This window comes from Papio anubis, chromosome 7 (genome assembly GCF_008728515.1).
Source record: "Papio anubis isolate 15944 chromosome 7, Panubis1.0, whole genome shotgun sequence".
NCBI classification, from domain to species: Eukaryota; Metazoa; Chordata; class Mammalia; order Primates; family Cercopithecidae; genus Papio; species Papio anubis.
In genome coordinates this window covers 114,099,260-114,120,417 of record NC_044982.1, presented here as the reverse complement: position 1 = coordinate 114,120,417, position 21,158 = coordinate 114,099,260, and the positions used below count along the sequence as shown (strand labels likewise).

General features: G+C 55.7%; 1 protein-coding gene across 14 annotated transcripts in view; it reads right to left on the bottom strand.

The window, feature by feature from the left end:
- Nucleotides 1-3,183: 3,183 nt before the first annotated feature.
- Nucleotides 3,184-21,158, bottom strand: part of LOC108586766 — a 20,489-nt gene continuing 2,514 nt past the window's right edge. For 2 of the 14 annotated variants that reach the window (XR_004185100.1, XR_004185099.1), the window contains exons 2-5: nucleotides 18,193-18,618; nucleotides 18,022-18,121; nucleotides 16,094-16,283; nucleotides 6,544-6,652 (exon numbers count right to left, since the gene is read on the bottom strand). Coding sequence is in view for 6 of the 14 variants with exons in the window: in XM_031668473.1 (XP_031524333.1) it covers nucleotides 6,478-6,652; nucleotides 11,274-11,341; nucleotides 16,094-16,283; nucleotides 18,193-18,307; nucleotides 19,297-19,594 (846 nt within the window). In the remaining 8 variants the exon portion in view is untranslated. Of the gene's footprint in view, nucleotides 3,453-6,228; nucleotides 6,653-9,291; nucleotides 10,369-11,273; nucleotides 11,342-12,576; nucleotides 15,320-16,093; nucleotides 16,284-17,488; nucleotides 18,122-18,192; nucleotides 19,714-21,158 lie in introns of those variants that run through there. The other 12 variants (XM_031668473.1, XM_031668476.1, XM_031668472.1 and 9 more) reach the window with 12 other exon arrangements.

Sequence of the window (21,158 nt, the reverse complement as noted above, 5' to 3'; positions counted from 1 at the left end):
CTTCTCTGCTGAGCATGGGATGGGGCCCTTCCAGACCACCTTGCCTACTGTTAGGTTCCTGGGGTATGGGTCCCTCAAACGCAAGTCTTGAATCAGTCCTCAGGGTCCCAGATCCCCCTTCTAATGATCTGAAGGAAGAGGCTGTGAGGGCAGTTGAGGGCCAGGGCCCACAGGGCATCTGCTGATGAGAAGGCAGAACCTTGGGGCTGTCCAGCCCTGGCACCTGGTTCACACGGACCCTTCTCTGACCCCCCAAACCTCATGCTCCCCACTTGCCCTTATCGGCCTGCTCTCCCAAGAACAGCCCACTCGTCCTTTCCCCAGCCCTCTTCTGTTTCTTATGGGGCCATCTTGGCCTCACCATCCCCACATGTGCCGCTGTCAGGTTCATTGAAATACCTCAGATTTGTAATTGTTGATGTTTGAGTCTTCAGGAAGTATTTGCATCTCTGAAATCTTTTTTATATGTGTTTTGCTGACTTTTGTTTTTTTATTTTAAAATTTTTATTGTTGTTGTAGCACCAAAGAAATGAAAACAGATCACCCCCAAAGTCAAGCAAGTGATTGGGTACCCCGGCCCCTCTGGCCCTTCCCTCAAGCCCAGTGAGGAGGCGGGTGGAGGCAGGCAGGGGAGACGACTCAGGGATCGCGGGGGCGGGAAGGTGGAGTGGAGAGGCCTGCTCTCACGCTGGTTGGGCCCTGAAACCACACCAGTTCTGAAGACCGTTTTCTGCCACACCCCCACCCCCAGCTGACCAGGGAGGCAGCAGGACATCTCCCCATCACTCAGCATTCCCAGCTCAGGGCACAGGCAGGCTGGGGTCCTTGCTGACTTTGCCAGAGGTTGAGCCGCCCCAGGGTATGAGGAGATGAAGAACTCCACAGCTCCTCCTGAACCCTGGGCGGGAGCAGGCAGCTCCTGTGCTATAAAGAAAAGGCAGTTCTTATGTGCGGCTCACCTCAGTCGAGGAAGCCCTGGAATGTTCAGCAGAACACCACCACTGGGACATGGGGCTGTGGCAGTGGGAGACACCACACATGGCGTGTGTGTGTGTGGCGGCGCAGCTTGCATTCAGTCCTGTGTAGGAGAGGAAAGGGAATCAAAAGCTTGGGCACAAACAGATACCTCAGCCTGGTAAGCTGCAGCTCTGCTCAACTGCGTCTTCTCTCAGCCCTCCACACACGGTCACCCCCACTCCCACACTCACACACACACGCCCCCCATTTCCCGGGGGCTGACCTCGTCTAGCCTCAGCCCGCAGGGTGTGGGCAGAGAAGGGCATCTGGGACCTGGTGCCAGTGAGGAGCCCAGTTGGCTGGCACTGGGCCCATGTGAAGGTGTCTCAGACATTTGGCCAGTATGTCTTTCTCAGGGGTTTGGTCACAAAGGATGGACTCTTCCCATCCAGAGGATGCAGGGACAACACACTGTGTCCTTCTGGTCACTGGATCCTCTCGCTTTCCCCAGGCAGCTCGCCTGGCCACACCGTTGGAGTGGACCCTCACTGCCCTCAAGGACAACAGCAGGGTCTCACCCAGAGCGTGATGGGGGGTGCCAGCAGGTACCCCCAGGAGTGGGGCCTTGGCCCAAGCAGAGCTTTCCCTGAAGGTGCCATCAGCCAGGGCAGCTCTGTCCCCTCCCTGCTCCCCATCTTATGTGTATTCTAACCAGAAAAATGTGATAGCACATGGGTAGCCTAGGCAGTGAATAAATACCTCAGATGTCCTCCTGCAGCAAGTGTCTGTATATGTTGTGGTTATTTTCTATCTTACATGTTCTCGAATGTTTATATTTCAATAAACCTCTACCTCTTCACACAAGCAGGTCTCTCTCAGTTGCTTTGAGTGGCCCTTCCAGTGGACAGTACTGGGGAGAGGTGAGCTCCTTCAGAGTGAAAGGGGACTGAGTGAACTACTCCTGTCCCCTTGATTTGTCCTGAATCTTCTCCCATTCACTCACCCCTTCTTCAAAGGGAAGGCTCACTGAGCTCACTCTCAGCTTACCTTCTGTGTTAGCAGGGTTCTCCGGCATTACCTTATCATCAGAACTGACTCCAGTGATGTCACATCAGTGTCCTGGCAGGCACAGGGCCAGCGGGTCACCTTGATTGAGCCCCTGTTGAGCTCCTGCTGGGTCAGACGATAAGGGAGGACCCACAGGGTTATCTAGACGGAGATGGATTCTTTAGACTACAGCATCACTGGGACTGAACAGCAGGCTACCACTGGTGGGAGACAGAAGCTGCAGCAGCCACAGAACTTCTGGAAGGCTTTCCACAGGTGGTAACGTTAAAGCTGGAAGAGTCAGAGTTTGCACCTGGAGACGAGCAATTCTTGCAGAGGAATACATGCGTGCATACGTACATATGAATACATACGGAAATGCAGTGGCATCAAAGGACCTGGCATTGGGGAACTATGGCTGGTGCCTTGGGTCAGTGGGTGGAGGGGAGGGGAATTGGGAAAAGGTGGGGCCAGGATTAATGGATTTGGGGGCCATCCTCTGAGAATCAGGATGTATTTTCACCAGGGCATGGGCTTAGAAGCTTTTCTAGAAAGGTGATGCCAGGCGACCTGCTGGGCGTGGAACCCTGCGGCACTGCCAGTGGAGCTCAGGCCTATCCCCAGAGCCTTTCTCTACCATGATGCACACTCCTCTGGGCATACTCTGAAGATGTGCAGAGAGGCAGGCCTTGTGTGGACTGGTAATTGCCTCCGCCATCCTTGACAACGTACTGACGACACCTGTTTAGGTAACCACGTGAAGTCAGGCTAGCAGGGTTTCCTATCTGGCGTTTTTTATTTTGTGTGTGTGTGTATACATACATATATATGTGGTTTTGTTTTGTTTTTGAGACATTGTCTTGCTGTGTCATGCAGGCTGGAGTGCAGTGGCACAATTATAGCTCACTGCAGCCTCAAACTGGGCTCAGGCGGCACCCATTTCAGCCTCCCAGATAGCTGGGACTACAGGTGCATGCCACCACGCCTGGCTAATTTTTTCTTAAAAACTTTTTGAAGAGATGAGGTCTTGCCACGCTGCCCAAGCTGGTCTTGAACTCCTGGGCTGAAATGATCCTTCTGCTTCAGCATCCCAAAGTGTTGGGATTACAGGCGTGAACCACCACACCCAGCCTCTGGCATTTTGAAATGCTAGAAAAAGAGGGTGACATTGGGACAGTCTTGAGCGTCCATTGCTGATTTTTTTTAATCTTGTGAAAAAAAAATGGTACTATAGTACTTCACTGGTAACCACTCATTGGTATCACACTTCACAACTTCTGGCCACATGGAAATTAAAAGGACGCGTCTAGGAGGGAGCTGAGTGATGAAGAGCAGAACCAGGCCCAGAGGCATTTGAGATGGAAACAGCACGCGGTGGCTGGTGAGGCGGGGATCCTGGGAGACTTCTGGCAGAAGTGGCATCCAGTAGAAATGATGAATCTCCGATCCTTTTCAAATTAAGAAGAAAATATTGGAGAATATCTTGACCTTAAGAATTTCTCGGCCGGGCGCGGTGGCTCAAGCCTGTAATCCCAGCACTTTGGGAGGCCGAGACGGGCGGATCACGAGGTCAGGAGATCGAGACCATCCTGGCTAACATGGTGAAACCCCGTCTCTACTAAAAAAATACAAAAAACTAGCCGGGCGAAGTGGCAGGCGCCTGTGGTCCCAGCTACTCGGGAGGCTGAGGCAGGAGAATGGCGTGAACCCGGGAGGCGGAGCTTGCAGTGAGCTGAGATCCGGCCACCGCACTCCAGCCTGGGCGACAGAGCCAGACTCAGTCTCAAAAAAAAAAAAAAAAAAAAAAAAAGAATTTCTCAAGCTAGACCCTTCAATTAAATTAAAAGCTGGATTAAATGAGTGGCTGGGTGCGGTGGCTCATGCCTGTAATCCCAGCACTTTGGGAGGTCAACGCGGGAGGATCACTTGATGAGTCTGAAACCAGTCCTGACAACATAGCGAGACCCTCCTCTCTACACAACAAAATTTAAAAATTAGCCAGGTTGCCGGGCGCGGTGGCTCACGCCTGTAATCCCAGCACTTTGGGAGGCCGAGGCGGGTGGATCACGAGGTCAGGAGATCAAGACCATCCTGGCTAACACGGTGAAACCCCGTCTCTACTAAAAATACAAAAAATCAGCCGGGCGTGGTGGCGGGCGCCTGTAGTCCCAGCTACTCGGAGGCTGAGGCAGGAGAATGGCGTGAACCCGGGAGGCGGAGCTTGCAGTGAGCCAAGATGGTGCCACTGCACTCCAGCCTGGGCGACAAAGCGAGACTCCGTCTCAAAAAAATAAAAAAAATAAAAAAAATAAATTAGCCAGGCATACTGGTGTGCACCCAGCCCATAATGATTTCTTTTTAATGCTTATTCTTAAGACAAAAGCAAAAAGTAAGAGTTAGGGAGAGGGAGTAGAGTCACAAATAGATGTTTTGTCTAAGAAAATACAAATGGCTTGACCTCATTCGTGATCAGGGAAATGGGCAAGAAACCACCTCACACTACTGGATAGACACAAAAGTCATACTGTACCAGGTCCTGGCAAGGATGAGCAGCAGCAGGACCTCTCACACTCTTGGGCTAACCAATTTGGAAACCACTTTGGCATTACCTAGTAAAGCTGATCATGCACTTGGCCCTAGGGCCCTGTAATTTTACTCCTACTTTTGTGCCCCAAGAGATGGGCAGGAAGGTTCACACAGCACTGATGACTGCATAGTAGGTTGGCTGTGAAGCTACCAATTGAACCTGGTGTGGTGAGGTCCCACAGCTAGGGAGCGGAGGAGCTGGGGCTGTAGTTCAGTGGCTGCAGGGCCCAGAGCCTGTGCCCTGAACACAAGTGCTAAGCCCTCTATACAAGTTATCTCACTTCATACTCTACCCACAGCTCTAAAAGGCAGGTTTTTTTTTTTAATTATTTGATATAAAATTATAGAGACGAGGTCTCACTATGTTGCCCAGGCTGGTCTCAAACTCCCGGACTCAATCGATCATCTCGTTCCGGCTTCCCAAAATTCTGGGATTACAGGCGTGAGTCACCGCGCTCTGCCAAGCTAGTTGTTTTGTTCATTTTTCAGATGAAGAAACAGGAATAGAAATGTGCTGGAAGTCATATATCTAGTGAATGGCAAGGCTGGGGCGGGACTCCAAAGCGGGTGCTTTTAACCTCTCCCCCAAGTCCTCCCCTTCAGGGAGGGGAAGGGGCGAGGGAGGCAGAGGTTGTCTCCCTCTGCCTCCCTCCAAGAGGAGAGGTGCCTCTCCCTCTTGGGGACAACCTTGGTTGTCCCCAGGATCTCTGCTATGCTACGCTGCGCTCAGCCGAGGATCCCCGGACAGCCTCCAGAAGCTCCTAGAAAAGCTTGCCCGGGCCGGGGGCGGTGGCTCAAGCCTGTAATCCCAGCACTTCGGGAGGCCGAGACGGGCGGATCACGAGGTCAGCAAATCGAGACCACCCTGGCTAACACGGTGAAAACCCGTCTCTACTAAAAAATACAAAAAACTAGCCGGGCGAGGTGGCGGGCGCCTGTAGTCCCAGCTACTCGGGAGGCTGAGGCAGGAGAATGGCGTGAACCCGGGAGGCGGAGCTTGCAGTGAGCTGAGATCCCGCCACTGTACTCCAGCCTGGGCGACAGAGCGAGACTCCGTCTCAAAAAAAAAAAAAAGAAAGAAAAGCTTGCCCGGCTACAAGCCACAGGCCCCACCACGCCATTGGCCAGGATTGAGTCACGTGCCATCCCCAGAGCCAATGGGAGCGAGCGGGCAAGGTGACCGGGAATGACCTTCGACTGCCCGCGCTGCGCGGAGGGAAACCCACTACAGGCTGCGCCTCTCCCCCAGCGAGGGGGTACCCCTGGGTCCCTGGGAAACGGAATCGAGGGTCTTATGGAAGAGAAGGTTTGGAACCACCGCTGGAGGGAAGGGGAGAAGGAAGCAAGCAGGAGTTGCGGGAACAGGAAGGGACTAGGGATAGAAGCCGGGCTTGGAGACAGTGAGGCACGAACCCCGGCAGACACAGACACATACAAGGGGTGCCGATCTCCTCACTGGGCGGGGTGGGCAGGAAAAGGAGCAGAAGCTGGAGCTAGGGTGAGGGTTGCGGGCGGCGAGTGTATACCCGGCCTCAGGGAGGGGCTTCTAGGAGGACAGGGGTCTCCTTTGGAGCAGCACCTGGGACGTTTGCTTGGCAAGGTTTCTTTGTGCCAAGTAACCGAAGCCAGTCAGGCCAATGGCGGCAGAGAGGAAAGGGATTTATTATTGGAACCAGGGTGTGCGGAGGAGCCTTAGGGCAGCTGGACCTGTGTTGATGTCCCAAAGGGCCCGGAACCCGGGAAGCTCTGCCCGCGGAGGGTATTCCTCTCCTTCTGAAGACCACCTCAAAGCTCAACTTTACCACCCACGCATGAGACCGCCCTGGGCTGAACTAAAATCTCACCATCCCAATTCGAGTTTCTGGGAATTGTCAGCTCCATTCGCTCTCATTTAAATCCAGCTTTTTTCACGAGGTGAATAACAGGGCAGTTGACAGTTCCCAAGTTTTGTGTGTCCAGTCCAGTCCTGGAGGAACTCTTCTGCTCCAAGTCCAGCGATCCCAGGAGGGGGCCCACTGGTCCAGTACGGCTCAGTACCCAGCTCTGGATCCACAAGCTGAGGCTGGAAGGAGTGGTCATGAAGAACTCAGCATGAACGCAGCTGGGTACGAATTCCCAGAGGTGTCCTGTCCCTCCACGGTACCAAGGACCCCTCCTTTGAGAAACTGCTTCACTGAAGGCGCAGATGGAGGGAGGGGTGGGCAACAGAGTTGAGAAGGGTTCCGGGGACACATGGCTCAGCCGGAGGAAGCAGGCTGGGGAGGGGCATTCAGAATGGCCAGATGACCTCGAGGGGAATGCCAAGCCTCAGCCCACTTTGCCTGTGGCTCCTGAGGATGGTCATGCTGTCAAGCTCAGAACAGTTGAGAAACTACCTTTCTGGGGCAGATTAGGGGACCAGCGGGCTTAGTTGCTGGTTTGCTGTGTGACCTATGACAAATTCACTGGGCAGGCAGTCTGTGAAATGGGGACTCTAGTGTGATCAGAGACACAAGTGAATGAGAACTCTTTGAAATGTCTAAAGCACAGTGCCTAAGGCCTTCCCTGGCAAGACAAGGAGTCCCTGGTAGGCACTGTCCTATGGCATTAGGGCAGTAATTGGGCCAACCAAGCCTACAGGCCCGCAGCACCCCCTGTGGTGCTGGGCACTGCCTGCCCAACTCTACTCTTAGCCACAGGGTACCCTGGGAAAGTGTCAGGTGGTCTCATCCACCAAGAGTCATATAACATGGACATTTCAGGCCTGTGGCAGGGAGGGGACAAGGAGTGGTTTCTGCCAGGGAGGCCTCTCTGACTGCAGTTGCCTATGACAGGCTCCAGGTCTCAGGTCTCATAGAAATCCTGGCCTTGGGGGCTTAAGGCACAGCCAAAGGGGCCTCCCCTCTTCCCAAGTCTTTGCCCAGCCGCGATTGGCTAAGGCCTCTTTTTTTTTTATTTTGAGACAGAGTCTGGCTCTGTCCTCCAGGCTGGAGTGCAGTGGTGCGATCTTGGCTCACTGCAAGCTCCGCCTCCTGGGTTCACGCCATTCTCCTGCCTCAGCCACCCGAGTAGCTGGGACTACAGGCGCCCGCCACCACATCCGGCTAATTTTTTGTATTTTTAGTAGAGACGGGGTTTCACCGTGTTCACCAGGATGGTCTCCATCTCCTGACCTCGTGATCTGCTCGTCTCGGCCTCGGCCTCCCAAAGTGCTGGGATTACAGGCTTGAGCCACCGCGCCCGGCCTTTTTTTTTTTTTTTTTGAGAGAGTCTCACTCTCGCCCAGGCTGGAGTGCAGTGGTGTGATCTTGGCTCACTGCAACCTCTGCCTCCTGGGTTCAAGCGATTCTCCTGCCTCAGTCCCCTGAGTAGTTGGGATTACAGGCACGTGCCACCACACCCAGCTAATTTTGTATTTTTTAGTGGAAACAGGGTTTCCCCATGTTAACCAGGCTGGTCTTGAACTCCTGGCCTCAAGTCATCCACCTGCCTCAGCCTTCCAAAGTGCTGGGATTGCAGGTGTGAGCCACCGTGCCCAACTCACTGAGGCCTCTCAATTCAGCCTGTCTATGCCAGGACCCTTCAGCTCACTGGGCAGAGATGCAGGGCCTGACCTCAAGCTCTTGTGCTGCAGAGTGAGGCTGTGAATCTGCCCCTGGCTGACTCGGCACAGTCTACACTGCCTGGGCACTGCCCCTGGCTTCCAACTTTTCTCAGATGCCCTTCCTTGGGCTCCAGGGCTGTGGCTGGGATCTGGGGGCAGATAAGACAGAGGCTGATACCATGGGGGTCAGAGAAGCAGGGCAGGGGGTAGCTTCCGCTCTGTCCAGGGACAGGAAGGCCAGCTCAGGAATCCATTTAAAACCAGTAACAGCCTGAGCTGGAAGGGCCTTTCTAGCCTTCTATTTCCCCTCTACAATCTGCAGACGGGAAGGCCATGGGACAGAAAGGAACTGGGCAGAGGTCACTCCCCACCCCATCTAGAGGCTCCCCATATGCTACCTTTCAGGGGCTGTGAAGTGGAGATGGCTGGAGGCTCCTGTCCTCCTGGTGCTGCAGCCCTTGGTGCTCAGACCTGCAGCAGGTCCCACTCCCTGAGGACATAATTCTCAGCTTGAGAGTCAGAACTCTTAGGGTCTCCCAGACGCCATCGGTGGCTCTGACCCTCTTTTATGAAAGCCTCCAAAGAGCAGCTGAGGCAGAGGACAGCATCCCCCACCCTACTGAGCTCCTCATTGCAGGAGCTCAAAGACGATGACCTTGGTCAGAATGAAATGGTATTTAAGCATAAGCCAGTAGCTGTCGCCAGCCTGGGAATGTGCTGTATTGTCTGTCACTGGCAGCTCTGCATTACATCAAACTATTTCCTGAATATCCCAAGAAGTGCAAACAAAGCCTTGCAGATTGAACATTGCATAAAATAGGCTTTGTGCTGGGCACGATGGCTCATGCCTGTAATCCCGGCACTTTGGGAGGCCGAGGTGGGCGGATCACCTGAGGTCGGGAGTTCGAGACCAGCCTGACCAACAAGGAGAAACCCCATCGCTATTAAAAATACAAAACTAGCCGGGCGTGGTGTGCATGCCTGTAATCCCAGCTACTCAGGAGGCTGAGGCAGGAGAATCACTTGAACCCAGAAGACGGAGGTTGCAGTGAGCCAAGATCACGCCACTACACTCCAGCCTGGGGAAAAAAAGCAAAAAACCACATCACAAAAAAAAAAAAAAAAAAAAAAACACTTTGTGACTAAAGCCCATATGCAGCCACCCCTGGGCACATATATGTGATTTTATGACTTTGGTACTGACTCAGCCTAACTGGACCCCAGATACAGGAGAAACCAAGGAGGACGGAGAACATAGGCACGGTCCTCGGTGCACTGTGTCCCATGTCATCCTCACATCAATCCCACGTCATAGGTACTGTCTGTGTTCCCATGTTACAGAGAAGGATACTAAGGCTTAGCGAAGGCAAGACTTGCTCATGCTCGCCAAGCTCGGGAGTGGTGGAGAGTGAAGTGTAAGACTTCTCGGTTCTATGGCCACTCTCCTTCCATCCATTGCTCCAGGTCCAGGGGCCCATATGGCCTGATTCCCTGTGCCCCACAGCCTACCCTGCCATACCCCTCCTGCTGCTGCTTCCCCTGGCTTCCCCTCTTCAGAGAGAAGGCAGACCAGGAGATAGATCAGGCCTCAGGCTGCTGCTCAGTCCCACCCGTCCTAACCCCTGTGGGGATGAGATGGCAGCCTCCACAACATGTCCCTAAATGCCTCTGCCCCCCTGCCCCAGGTTCTCAGAGAAGAGGGAGAACTGTGGGGGCTGAGGAGTATCTGGGAGGGAGGGTGGGGTTTCTCCCCCCAGAGCCCCTCAGACGCAGGCACCCATCACCCTGCGGTCATTGCTTCTCTACCAGCTCCTGTTCAGCTGCTGCTGCTGCAGCCTCAGTTTCTCAGGGAGACTCTCCACCAGCTTGGAGGTGGGTGGGGGGAAACAGTGAGTACATTCCAGGCTGAGCCCTTCCCATGGGCAGCGAGGGCTTGGGAGGAACTTGAGTGACAAGAGTGTGAGGAAGGGAAGGTCAAGGCCATGGTAGGCACCATGTGGCGGGCACCAGGGATCAGGCATGGGGGAGCCTGTGGGAGCCAGTCAGAAGCACACTGCAGGGGGACAGCTGCTGAGCACCTGGTCCTGGACAGCCTCCAGGACCCACTGCTGAGCTCTCAGCTCGGAGTCTCAAGCTTCCAGCACACTGCAGACCTTCTCGAGCTCAGTCCGCATCTCAGCCAGCTGTAAACCCATCTGTAAAGAAGTCTGGGATGTAGGAGGGTGGGGCTGCAGCATGTCTGGATCTGGGGCCTCCCCAAGAACTTTACTCTCCCTTGGATTCAGAGCTCCAGCCTCACAGGGGCCTTTCTAGGGACTGTGCTTCGCCCCAAAGAGGCCCCCATGGCGGTATCAGGTGCAGTGCTGATGAAACAGCACCAGGGGAGGGGGCAAGAGGGCTCACCTTCCCCTCCAAGCTGTGCAAGTGACTGAAGTCCAGAACACTTGCCCTGAACCCCTAAATCCTTCACTTCCCTCTTACCCTGATTCCCGCAGCACTCCCCATACGGCTAGTACTGCCTAGCCCAGGAGCCCCTGAGCAGGCCTCACATTGCCCTCCATCTCCACATCCTTCCCAGGGTCACCGTACAGGTTCCCTGCACAGGGCTAGGCCCGCAGAGCCTTGCTCCCCAACGCACTTGTTTCATCACCTCCATTGCTGAGTCCACCCTGCCAAGGAGTGATGCCTAGTCCCCTCTCAGGGCCACGCTGAGGTTGTACGAGGACAGGGCAGCCGGGGTTCCAGGCCTGGGATGAATCTACGCTGAGTCCTCGGTGCTCAGTGGAGAACCCCCAACCCGATTCATTGGTTCCAACAAGCCAAGCTCCCTACACCATCCCCTGCCCTGCCCAGCCCAGGCCCTGTCTTCACTTCACATGGCCCCTGTCTCAGCTCCTCCAGCTCTTGGAAACAAGGGCCCAGTGTGGTCCCAGAGGGCCCAGTCCACATGGCAATGGGAGACCACAGCCAAGTTCTCTGCCTGGGAGGTCCCACTTCCATCCAGCCTGATCTCAGGGAAGGCAACCAGGGCTGCCCCACACTAGCTCTCACCGCTGGAGGGGGCTGTCCCAGCTCCACCCCAGTCTGCCCTTGAGCTCACCCATTGGCCTCTGGTAGAGTCCACACTGCAGACTCCAGTTCCTTGGCAGACCTGGGGTCCCACAGCTCCTGGGGTATGGGAGACAGAAACGATGCTGGGATGTGGCAGGGACAGTAGGACCCTGTCCCCTTGCCCCACCCCGTTCTGTGCATCATTAGCTCCACCAAGGCCACTGGGCAACTCAGCTGGGGCACAGGCACAGTTCTATAGAGCTGGGGAGACTGTGACGCAGGGACAGTGACCCAGTGAGTAAACTGAACAGGGTCATAGGATTACTGAGTGTCAGAGCTTCCAGAGTCCCCCAGGCACCACACCCAAAGTACAGATGGAACCTGAGCCCCAGAGCAGTGAGGGGCTTGGCTAAGGCCACTGGCCAGTTTGTGGCAGAGCTGGGACTGGAATCTCCATTGGTGTTTGTGGAACCCCTGTCGCTTGACCAGCCAGTGAGGATTCCCAGTGGCTCCACCCACAGGCTGTGGGGCCGGAGGTGTGTGGGTGGGGCTTGGCTGGTGCCCACTCAGGTAAATACCTGTGTAGTACCCAGGAGAAGCCACAGTGGGCTGGGTGGTGCAGGGGTGAGGTGAGACCCACCTTCCCTTTGCAGACTCTGGAGCCTGGCCTGGGGTCTCTGCTGGGGTCTGCCCTGTGGGAAGAAGGCAGGTGGCTGCCCTCCCTTCAGGCTGGCAGGATTGTCCAGATTCTTTGTGTGTGTGTGTGTGTGTGAGAGAGTTTTTGCTCTTTTTTGCCCCGGCTGGAGTGCAATGGCATGATCTCGGCTCACTGCAACCTCTGTCTCCAGGGTTCAAGTGATTCTCCTGCCTCAGCCTCCCAAGTAGCTGGGATTACAGGCACTTGCCACCACGCCTGGTTAATTTTTTGTATTTTTAGTAGAGACAGGGTTTCACCATGTTGGCCAGGATGGTCTCAGTCTCTTGACCTCGTGATCCACCCACCTCAGCCTCCCAAAGTGCTGGGATTATAGGGATGAGCCACCGCGCCCAGCCAGGATTGTCCAGATCCTTATGTACCTGTCCTTGGGTGGGCAGGCTCAGGCCACCCTGACCTGGGGGCACCCAACCCTCACCCCTAGCAGCTGGTGCTGAGGGTTCTGGTGCCAGTGGCAGCCAAAGTCCTGCTCCTGCCCACAGGCACCCAGCTCAGGCTGGAGGGCAAGGCCCTTTCTGTTCATGGACAGATGGGCCATAGTAGCCCTGGAGGCCCCACACCCCTGGGCCTGAGCACCCTGGTACTCAGGGCCAGGGTGGGGAGCTTGGGACCCATTAAACACACAGGAAGCTGAGGCCCCATGAGAAGAGCTGTGGCTGTGGTACAGCCCGGGCCTCCACTTTATTGCACAAGTCCCTGACTTCAGGCTTGGGGAGGGCTCTAGGGTCCTCAGGAGGGGTTCTTTGGGGGCCCTGACTGTAGGTGGGGCCACCTCACACCACCCCAAGCAGCCAGCTCCTGCCTACCTTTCGCCTCTGGATCCCAGCAGCCATCTGGTCGTTCTCCCTCTCCAGAGCCTGCATCCTGCTCCTGTGGCTGGCCAGGCAGGGGCAGGCTGCATTCCCATCTAGGGGCCCTGCTACCCCATCCTCTCATGCCTGCAGAAACCCTCACCCTGGTTCTTGGGTTTGGGCAGGTCCAGCCTGCAGAGGGGAGCGGATCTCCTCCTGGGCCCTGGCCTGCCCTCCCTGGCTGGCGTGTGGACTAGGGGCCTGGGGGCTCACTGGGTGGTGCCCACCCAGACTCACGGCAGCTCCTTCAGCACACACTCTGGCCTCTCTGCAGCTGCGTGAGGGTCCTGTGGTTACATGATGGGAAAAGCAAGAGGGAGCAGCTGGGGGCCTGAGGTCCCAAGTCACACCCAAACCAAACCACCCAGCCAGGAAGGTAGCAGGAAGCAAATTGGAGGCGTTCTGGGTTGAACTGCATCCCTTGCAACAACAAAAAAATATACTGACGTCCCCAATACCTCCTAATGAGACAGAATCGTTACAGAGGTAATCAGACTAAAATGAAGTCAATAGGCTGGGCTTTCATCCAAGGTGACCAGTGTCCTATACCAAGGGGAAATGTGGACACAGGCACACACACAGGGAGATGCCACACAGACATCCCTTGCCCAGGAGGAATGTCAAAGACTGCTGGCAAAGCACCAGAAGCTGGGGGCAAGGCCTACAACAGACCCTCCCTCACAGCCCTCAGGAGGAACCAACCCTGCCGACACCCTGACGTGAACTTCGGTCTCCAGAACCAAGAGACGATGAATGCCTGCCATTGAAGCTAGCATCTTCAGCACTTTATTACCACAGCCCTAGCAAACTCACAGAGGGTAAGTGGGATCCAGCCCCATGTGGCAGCTCTCTGGCCCCAAAAGGACCCTGATTTCGAGCAGAACTTTCTCCTCAAAGCGGCCACACCGCAGCACCAGGAAGTGTGCAATCAGTGGCTAATGCTTCATGACTGAATACCATGTGTTTTCACATGCTTGTCAAATGTCACCCTCTTAGGCACCCATTCAGGGAAGATAACTGTTATTTTCACTTTTACAGATAAGGCCCAGAGAGGCAGAGTAACTGCCCAAGGTCACACAGCTAGTATATTGTGGAGCCAAGATTTAAACCCACAATCTTAGCCACTAATCTGGGGACAGTGCAGACTACTGAATCCTGGGATTGAAGACAGACTGAGGTAGAGACCCAGAGAGGGTTGGGTGGAGGAGCTTGAAGCTGGGGATGGGACTGGAGGTGGAGTGTACCAGAGGCCCTGGGAGCACTGGGTGTCGAGCCCTCAAACCCCCTGGCCAGCCGGACGTTCATGTAATATGGCTTCGTCCAGACCCTATCCAGCTGCTGCCCCATCTCTGAGAGCCTCACCCTGCTGGAAGCGTGCTGCTAGTCTGGTCCATCAGCCACTCTACACAGGACCCCTGCCTAGGACCCAGGGTCTGCATTTTAGGCCATCCTCACTGGATAGGCCCAGAGCCCAGGGTCCCCACCTGCCGGTAGATGAATCCTGGGTTGGCCTTCTAGGGGTCCAGGGAGGGAGCAGAAATGGCCTGGGCAGTCTCTGAGGGGCTGGAAGGCCCTACACATGGGGCCCAAATTGGCACTGGCTTATGCATCATGTGCAGGCTAAGTGCATCTGGCTCACCTAGCACCACTTCCTGCTAGGAGACGAATCTGCCGAAGGCCCAGCCCTCTGTCACTCCACTACCTTCTCACTGACACCGTCCATTGCAGATCCTCAGACTTGACCAAAGAATATAGCTCATCCAGGCCCTGAGGATATATCCTCTGACCCTCAAGGGTCTGGTTTGAGAAATAGACAAAAAACAAAAACAAACAAACAAACAAACAAAAAACCTGAGCTTTTCTTCTGTACAAATATATAATGGCAGACTACACTTCTGATTTTAGGAACAGCCCCCTCTGAGCACAGCTGTGTACCTGTTTGAGCTACACTGATTTAGACCAACTCAGCCTTTTCTGAGGCCCAAGGCCAGCTAAACTTTCTCTCCTTTTCCTTCCACTGCGATCAGCACATCAGCTTCGGTCGGGGGTCTTGTGGCAGTGTGTGGATCCCACCTGGGGTCCTTAGAACACTACTTCCCTGTGGCTCCCAGGCACCTCATTGCAATCATAATGGCTAATGTCTGTCTCTCTCTCTGTGTCTGTGTGTGTGCATATCTGGGGGTGTCTGCACATGTCTGATGTATCTTGGGGGGGTATATGTGCATGCATGTCTGTGTGTCTGTCTGCCCATGCATACATACACTTGCCCAGGAGATTTACGGATGCTGACCAGGAGAAGGCAGCCACCAAGCTGGAGTTGAGTCAGATGGACAGGAGCTGGGACATCTAAACCCTAGATGTGGCCCCTGTCCCATGTCCATAGTAACCCCTGCACCCACTCTCCTCCTCATTTGGATCAGGGACTATTTACAACACTCCTCACCTGTCTCTCTGGGTGTATGCGCATGCAGTTTCCTCTTGCTGAAATGCCCTTCATTCCCTCTCTCCTCCTGGAAATGCCTGTCTATCCTGTGTGAGGGTTCAGAGGCTCAGAAACCCCTTCTCTGGGAGGGACTCTCCTATCTGCCACCCCTTAACCAACTCCCATTGTGCCTCTTCCCTCATCTGGCACATTAAATTATCATTGCTTACAAAATAGGCACAGTGGCTCATGCCTGTAGTCTCAGCACTTTGGGAGGCCAAGGTGGGAGAACTGCTTGAGGTCAGGAGTTCAAGACCAGCCTGGGCAATGTAGTGAGACCCCCCATCTCTACAAACAAAAACAAAAACAAACTTAGCCAGGCATGGTGATGCGTGCCTGCAGTCCCAGCTACCTGAGGCAGGAGGATCGCTTGAGTCCAGGAGTTCGAGGCTGCAGTGAGCTATGATTGCACCACTGCACTTCAGTCTGGGTGACAGAGACTGTGATGCAATCAATCAATCAATTATAAATCAACCAATAATAAATAAATAATTGCTTGCTCAATTACCGGGTGCCCGCAAACCATAAGCTGTTGAGGACAAGGAGTGATCTGATTTGACATTGCTTCTGCACACAGAAGAGGGCCAAGCATGTAGCAGATGCTCAATAAATGCATGCTGAACACATGGATGGAGAATGATGAGGCATGATGAGGAAGAGCCAGAAAATGGGAAGGAAGTATAGGATCAAGATGGGGGCATCCTAACGAGGGGGTAAGAGATTAGTTGGTTTGTATGGGAAAGACTGGGCAGTGGGGAAGACAATGGGGAGAACAGGGTTGTGGGGGATGGAGAAGAAGGAGAGAGACAGAGAGTGCCCACCTGGGGAGGCCAGGTCCCACTCTGCCTCTGGAGTCTCTGCAATTCCTCCTCTTTAAATTTCAGGGCAACTGCCACCTGGTGCCAGCGTGTCCTCCAGTACTCAGCCATCTCCTCATGAAGCCTGGGATGTGATTCTTGTGCTTCTAGCTGTTTCCTGAGGGGCACTGGTACCTCCGGGACCTGGAGTGTACTGGAAGAAATGGGGCAGTCCAGGTATAGCATGGACCCCAGATCACTCCCACCCCACTCCCTTTCAATGATTATTATGTCTTATGAGCTAGGACAGGGAGTGGGGCAGAGATGCCTCTTTCATGGCTCCCTGAACACACAGAACCCCTCTGTACTGGGCACTTCCACTCTCAAGCACCCTGACTTGCACCCAGCAGCTAAGGTCATCTCACCCCCACCTCCCACCTGCCCCTGGGCCAGCAGGAGGGGCTTGGCCATGTGTAGGCGAGACAGGACTTCTTGAAGCTGAAAGATTTCCCACCCCATAAGAGTCAGAATGTGAAAACCAGGAGCGCTGATACCTGGGGAAGGAAGACTGGCTCTGGTCAAGTGATTCCGCGTTTAGGGCTCTGGGCCATTCCCCCTCAGCCAGTTGGTGACAGAGGCTGGCCCACCGCCTGCTGAGAGGGCCATCTCACCCATGGTGAGAACAGAGCACCCACCCCAGCCTGGCTTGGACAGTCTGAGGATGGGCCCAAGCAGCCACCTACCAGACCTCTTGGCCCGGGGCCACACCCACTACTGCTAGCAGCACCACCTTCTCCAGAAGTAACCAGGTGCGCTCTGCCTCCAGGGCCTGCACACAGCCCCCCAACACCATCTGCTCTCCCTACAGATGCTGCAAATGCTCCAAGCAGGCCCCCAGTTGCTGGGAGCTCTGGCCCAGCTCTTCTGAGAGTCTCTTGTTCACCTGGGGAGACCTCTACCCCACCCAGTTGTGGCTCAGCCTCCACCAGGGTTGTGGGGCTCCAGCCTTTACTCATGCAGCCCCTTCTTCTCTTCAGAGGCCCCAAACTCCACTTCATCTGGGTCTCAGCCCTTCCAGGAGGCCTCTCTAACCACCCTAGCCCGCAGTCTCCTCTACACTCCAGGCGATGACTCTGAACCAGCGCCTGGCTGCACACTAGCAGGGGGGCCAGTTATGTGAGGACGAGGATGGTGCTCTCTGGAGTCTCACTGTGTGGACGCGCTGCTAGAATCTGTCTCTCCTTGTCATTCTCCTTTCCTCTGTGCCCCTAGATCCCCTCGCCCTACATTGGAATCCCCCAGGAATGGGGCCCAGGCTCCCTTGCCTCTGCCCCCTGGTACAGATGGGCATGGCCTGGATCAGCTAATGCCCAGATTCCCTTTCCTGTGGGGCTGCCCCTGCCAGCTGTCTTGACCAACCTCAGTGAGCATCAGTAACTGTTCCTGCAGATGGACTGTGTCCTGAGCCTGGGCAGGGGTCTCAGCTGCTGGCATGGAGACTCTGTCTGGGTCCCAAAGCTCCTGGGCCCTGCCTCCATCCCAGCTCTGCTCTTGGATCTGCAGGCCTGGCACCAGCATCTCCTGTGGATACACTTGGTCCAGAATCCTGGGGTCTCCTTCCAGCTTCCAGACCACACTGGGGTAGTCTAGGCAGACCCTTGATGCCTCAGGGCATGTTGTGGCAGGGTCCTGGCCCCAACTCAAGTTATGACTCTGAACAAGCTCTCCTCTGCCCTCTGGTCTCAGTTTCCCATCTGAACCAGGAGGGAAGTCACTGAATGATCCCAGGGTATTCCCAAATGTTGGAAGAGGATCCCTCTCTGGGCTGGACTAAGCCCCTGTGCTGCCCTCCTTCTCCAGATAATGCTCCAATAATGAGGACCAGAGAATAAAGTGTAGGGCAGGGTCAAAGGTATGGCAGGGCCAGTGCTCACGGCCTGCCATGCACCCACTTGGGGTATCCCCGGGCTGGGCTCTGGGCCAAGAGGCTGTTGGGTCATCTGGTCCAAACGCCGCTGGGCCTTTTCCACTTCTGTCTGCAGCAGCAGGATCCTGTGGGTAGAAGGGACTGTCTGCCTGTTCCCTGCCACCCTACCCCTCCCCCACAGCCCAGCCCCACTCACTTGTCTTCTATGTCCTGGTCTGGCCTCCTCCACTCAGCCTGTCCCTGGGATCCCTGCCTTTGGTGCCTCTCCTGCTCCAGGCAGGCCAGGGAGCACTCCACCTGCTGGGAGGAGGCTGAGTGGGAGGGTCAAAGGCAGCACAGAGCCTCGGATAGGTAGGCGTAGCTTCCCTGCCTCCCACCAGGCAGGGCAGTGTCTGCAGCCTCTGATAACACAGGCGGACTGGCAGCCAACAGCCCAGCTGACAGCCCAGCATGGACTCGTGCCCTGGGGCCCTGAGGGGCTGCTTTCGGCTGTTATCTATCAGGACACGCTCCAGCTGTGCATCCTCTGCTTCCAGCTGGGCCCGAGATACACTGCCTCTCCAGCTGCTCTCCAGCTGCTGACGGGTTTCAGGGTGGAGGCCAGCAGAACTGCTGTGGCATGCTAAAGGGCGGGCAGACATGAGGTTGTCAACTAGGTCCCAAGGGTCCCCCAGGCCTAGTAAGGGAGCAGTGGCTCCAGGAGGGCCAGCTGTGAGCTAAGACACGGAGTCACTGAAGGCTTGGGTAACTGGGCCATCACACGGTCCCTTTCCCTCACACGAGGTAGGGATGTCCCTACCCTCACACGAGGTAGGGATGCTGGTAATCTTCCCAAGAACCCTCAGCCTGCACAGTCATCTCCCCCTCTCTGGGGATCGCCTGTTTCACTTGGAGAGATTGCGCTTCTAAGGAAGCTCTTCAGTCTATGGAGCTAAAACCAGCCCCTCCCTCCCTCAGATTCTCCCTGGGGGGCCACAGGGACCCTGGCCCTTCCTTCACCTCCAGCGCTGTCCCTAGCCACCACGAGCATATGCCTCCCAGGCAACACCCTGCATCCTTCCAGGGGTACCATTCAGAGACATCTCTGTTCAACACCGCAGCCTTGCTGGGGACTCCATTTCCCTTCCTCTGGGTGCCCCAGACCCCGGCAGGCCTCCCTGAGAATATGGCACTAGATGTGGACACCGGCTCTGCGCATTCTGGAGCTTTCAGCCTGCTAAGGACATCTTGGTAGCTCAGGGGACCTCCTTTCAGCTACAGAAAGCCCAGGAAGAAGGAGTGGGGGAGGACAGGGCCTCACTTTCTGCTTTAGGACCAGCTGAGTCCCAGCTCATGCTCTCGCCTCTGCAGCACAAGGGCTTGCTCCGAAAGGGCCTCCAGCACTGCCCGAAGATGGTTGGCCAGCTCGGCCCTCTGCCGCCTGCTGCCAGCTGCTCCCACTGGTCCTTCTCTGACTGCCTCCAGTCCTGCTCGGGGGCCCTGTTGGAGCATCTGCCAGGGAGAGTGGAGCCAGACTTCAGCCCAGAGCCAAGGGAGCTGCCGTGCCCAACTTCCCTATGCTCACCTGCACCCTTCAGTGGGGCTTGGTGGGCAGACATGGTCCAATGCCCCAAAGAAATAGGAGCTCTCTGGCCGGGCGCGGTGGCTCAAGCCTGTAATCCCAGCACTTTGGGAGGCCGAGGCGGGTGGATCACGAGGTCAGGAGATCGAGACCATCCTGGCTAACATGGTGAAACCCCGTCTCTACTAAAAAATACAAAAAACTAGCCGGGCGAGGTGGCGGGCGCCTGTGGTCCCAGCTACTCGGGAGGCTGAGGCAGGAGAATGGCGTAAGCCCGGGAGGCGGAGCTTGCAGTGAGCCGAGATCGCGCCACTACACTCCAGCCTGGGCGACAGAGCGAGACTCCGTCTCAAAAAAAAAAAAAAAAAAGAAATAGGAGCTCTGGAGACAGCGGGCAGGGCTGGGCATCAAGTCCATAGGCTCTGCCTCAGTGGGCCCTGATAGCAGGACAGATCAGGGGCAGTCCTGGCTTCCCAAAGCACCAGGCTCTGAGGCCTCTTCTCAGACTCAGAATTGAGGCAGTGTGGCTGAGCACGCACTAAAACCCTTCAACCCTGATCCTCTGGCCCGAAAGTCTCCTGGTGATTGGAACTTCACTAAACACCAGCCTCAACTCCACTAAAGAGTTCTCAATTCCCTGTGGTTTCCATGAGCTGTGGGTGCTGCCAGGGGTGGCCACTTGCTAAATAAACACAAACCCCATTATCCTCACAGCAGCAGGTCTGGGGAGGTGGAGGAGGCACTCCTGAAGGGAAGCTGGTGCCCAAGTTTGGCAGGGAGTCCCGTGAGGAGCTGCAATTCCCACCCAACACTGTCTGCACCAGAGCCCCATTCCCCCTTCCAGTGTGGGAGTCTGGAAATGGCAGGGAAGCATTTGGGGGACCCCACAGTTTAGCTATGATGTGGGTGTCAGAGCCTTTAAGTCAAGTCACTGCTCAGGTACCTCTCTGCCTTCCATAGCTTCAGCTGTAAGATGGAGGCCCTGACGGATCTCTCACCCACCAGCTTGGTGAGGGAGGTCAGAGGGTAGACAGGGGCTGTTCTGCCAGTGTTGCCATCCCTACACCCCTCACCATCACCCTCCTCACCTCTAGGGTCTGGGCCCAAGTCCACTGCCTCCCGACTCCCAACCCTGGGCATGAGGCACCCTGCCCAGGCTCTGAAAGTACACAGGCGTTGTCTTCACCTAAGCAGTGGGTACACCTGGCACCTCTACCACCCCCACCCTGACCTCCCCACTCCTCACATTCCCAGGCCTTCTCCACTCAGGATGGCACCATCACCCACTAGGCCTTCTCCCCACTGGACAGCTTGACTCTCCTCTCCCCTTACTCCAGGCCCAGGCTCCTGCAGCCCCTCCAAAATTGCCTCCCCTCCAAAATATCACTGCCACACAAGGCTTCTCTAAGATGGACCATGAAGACTGGCCCTGCCCCCACCTCCCGTACTGGGCACAGTTCCCACAATGCCACTGTGCCTAGGCACTGTCTTGCCAGTCAGTAGTGACGGGTTTTCCATGGCAGCCCCCTGCCCTTAGTGAGAACCTGAGCTGTGCCCAGCTTGGTCTGGGAGGGGCTCATGGTCCACAGAATGGAGTGCAC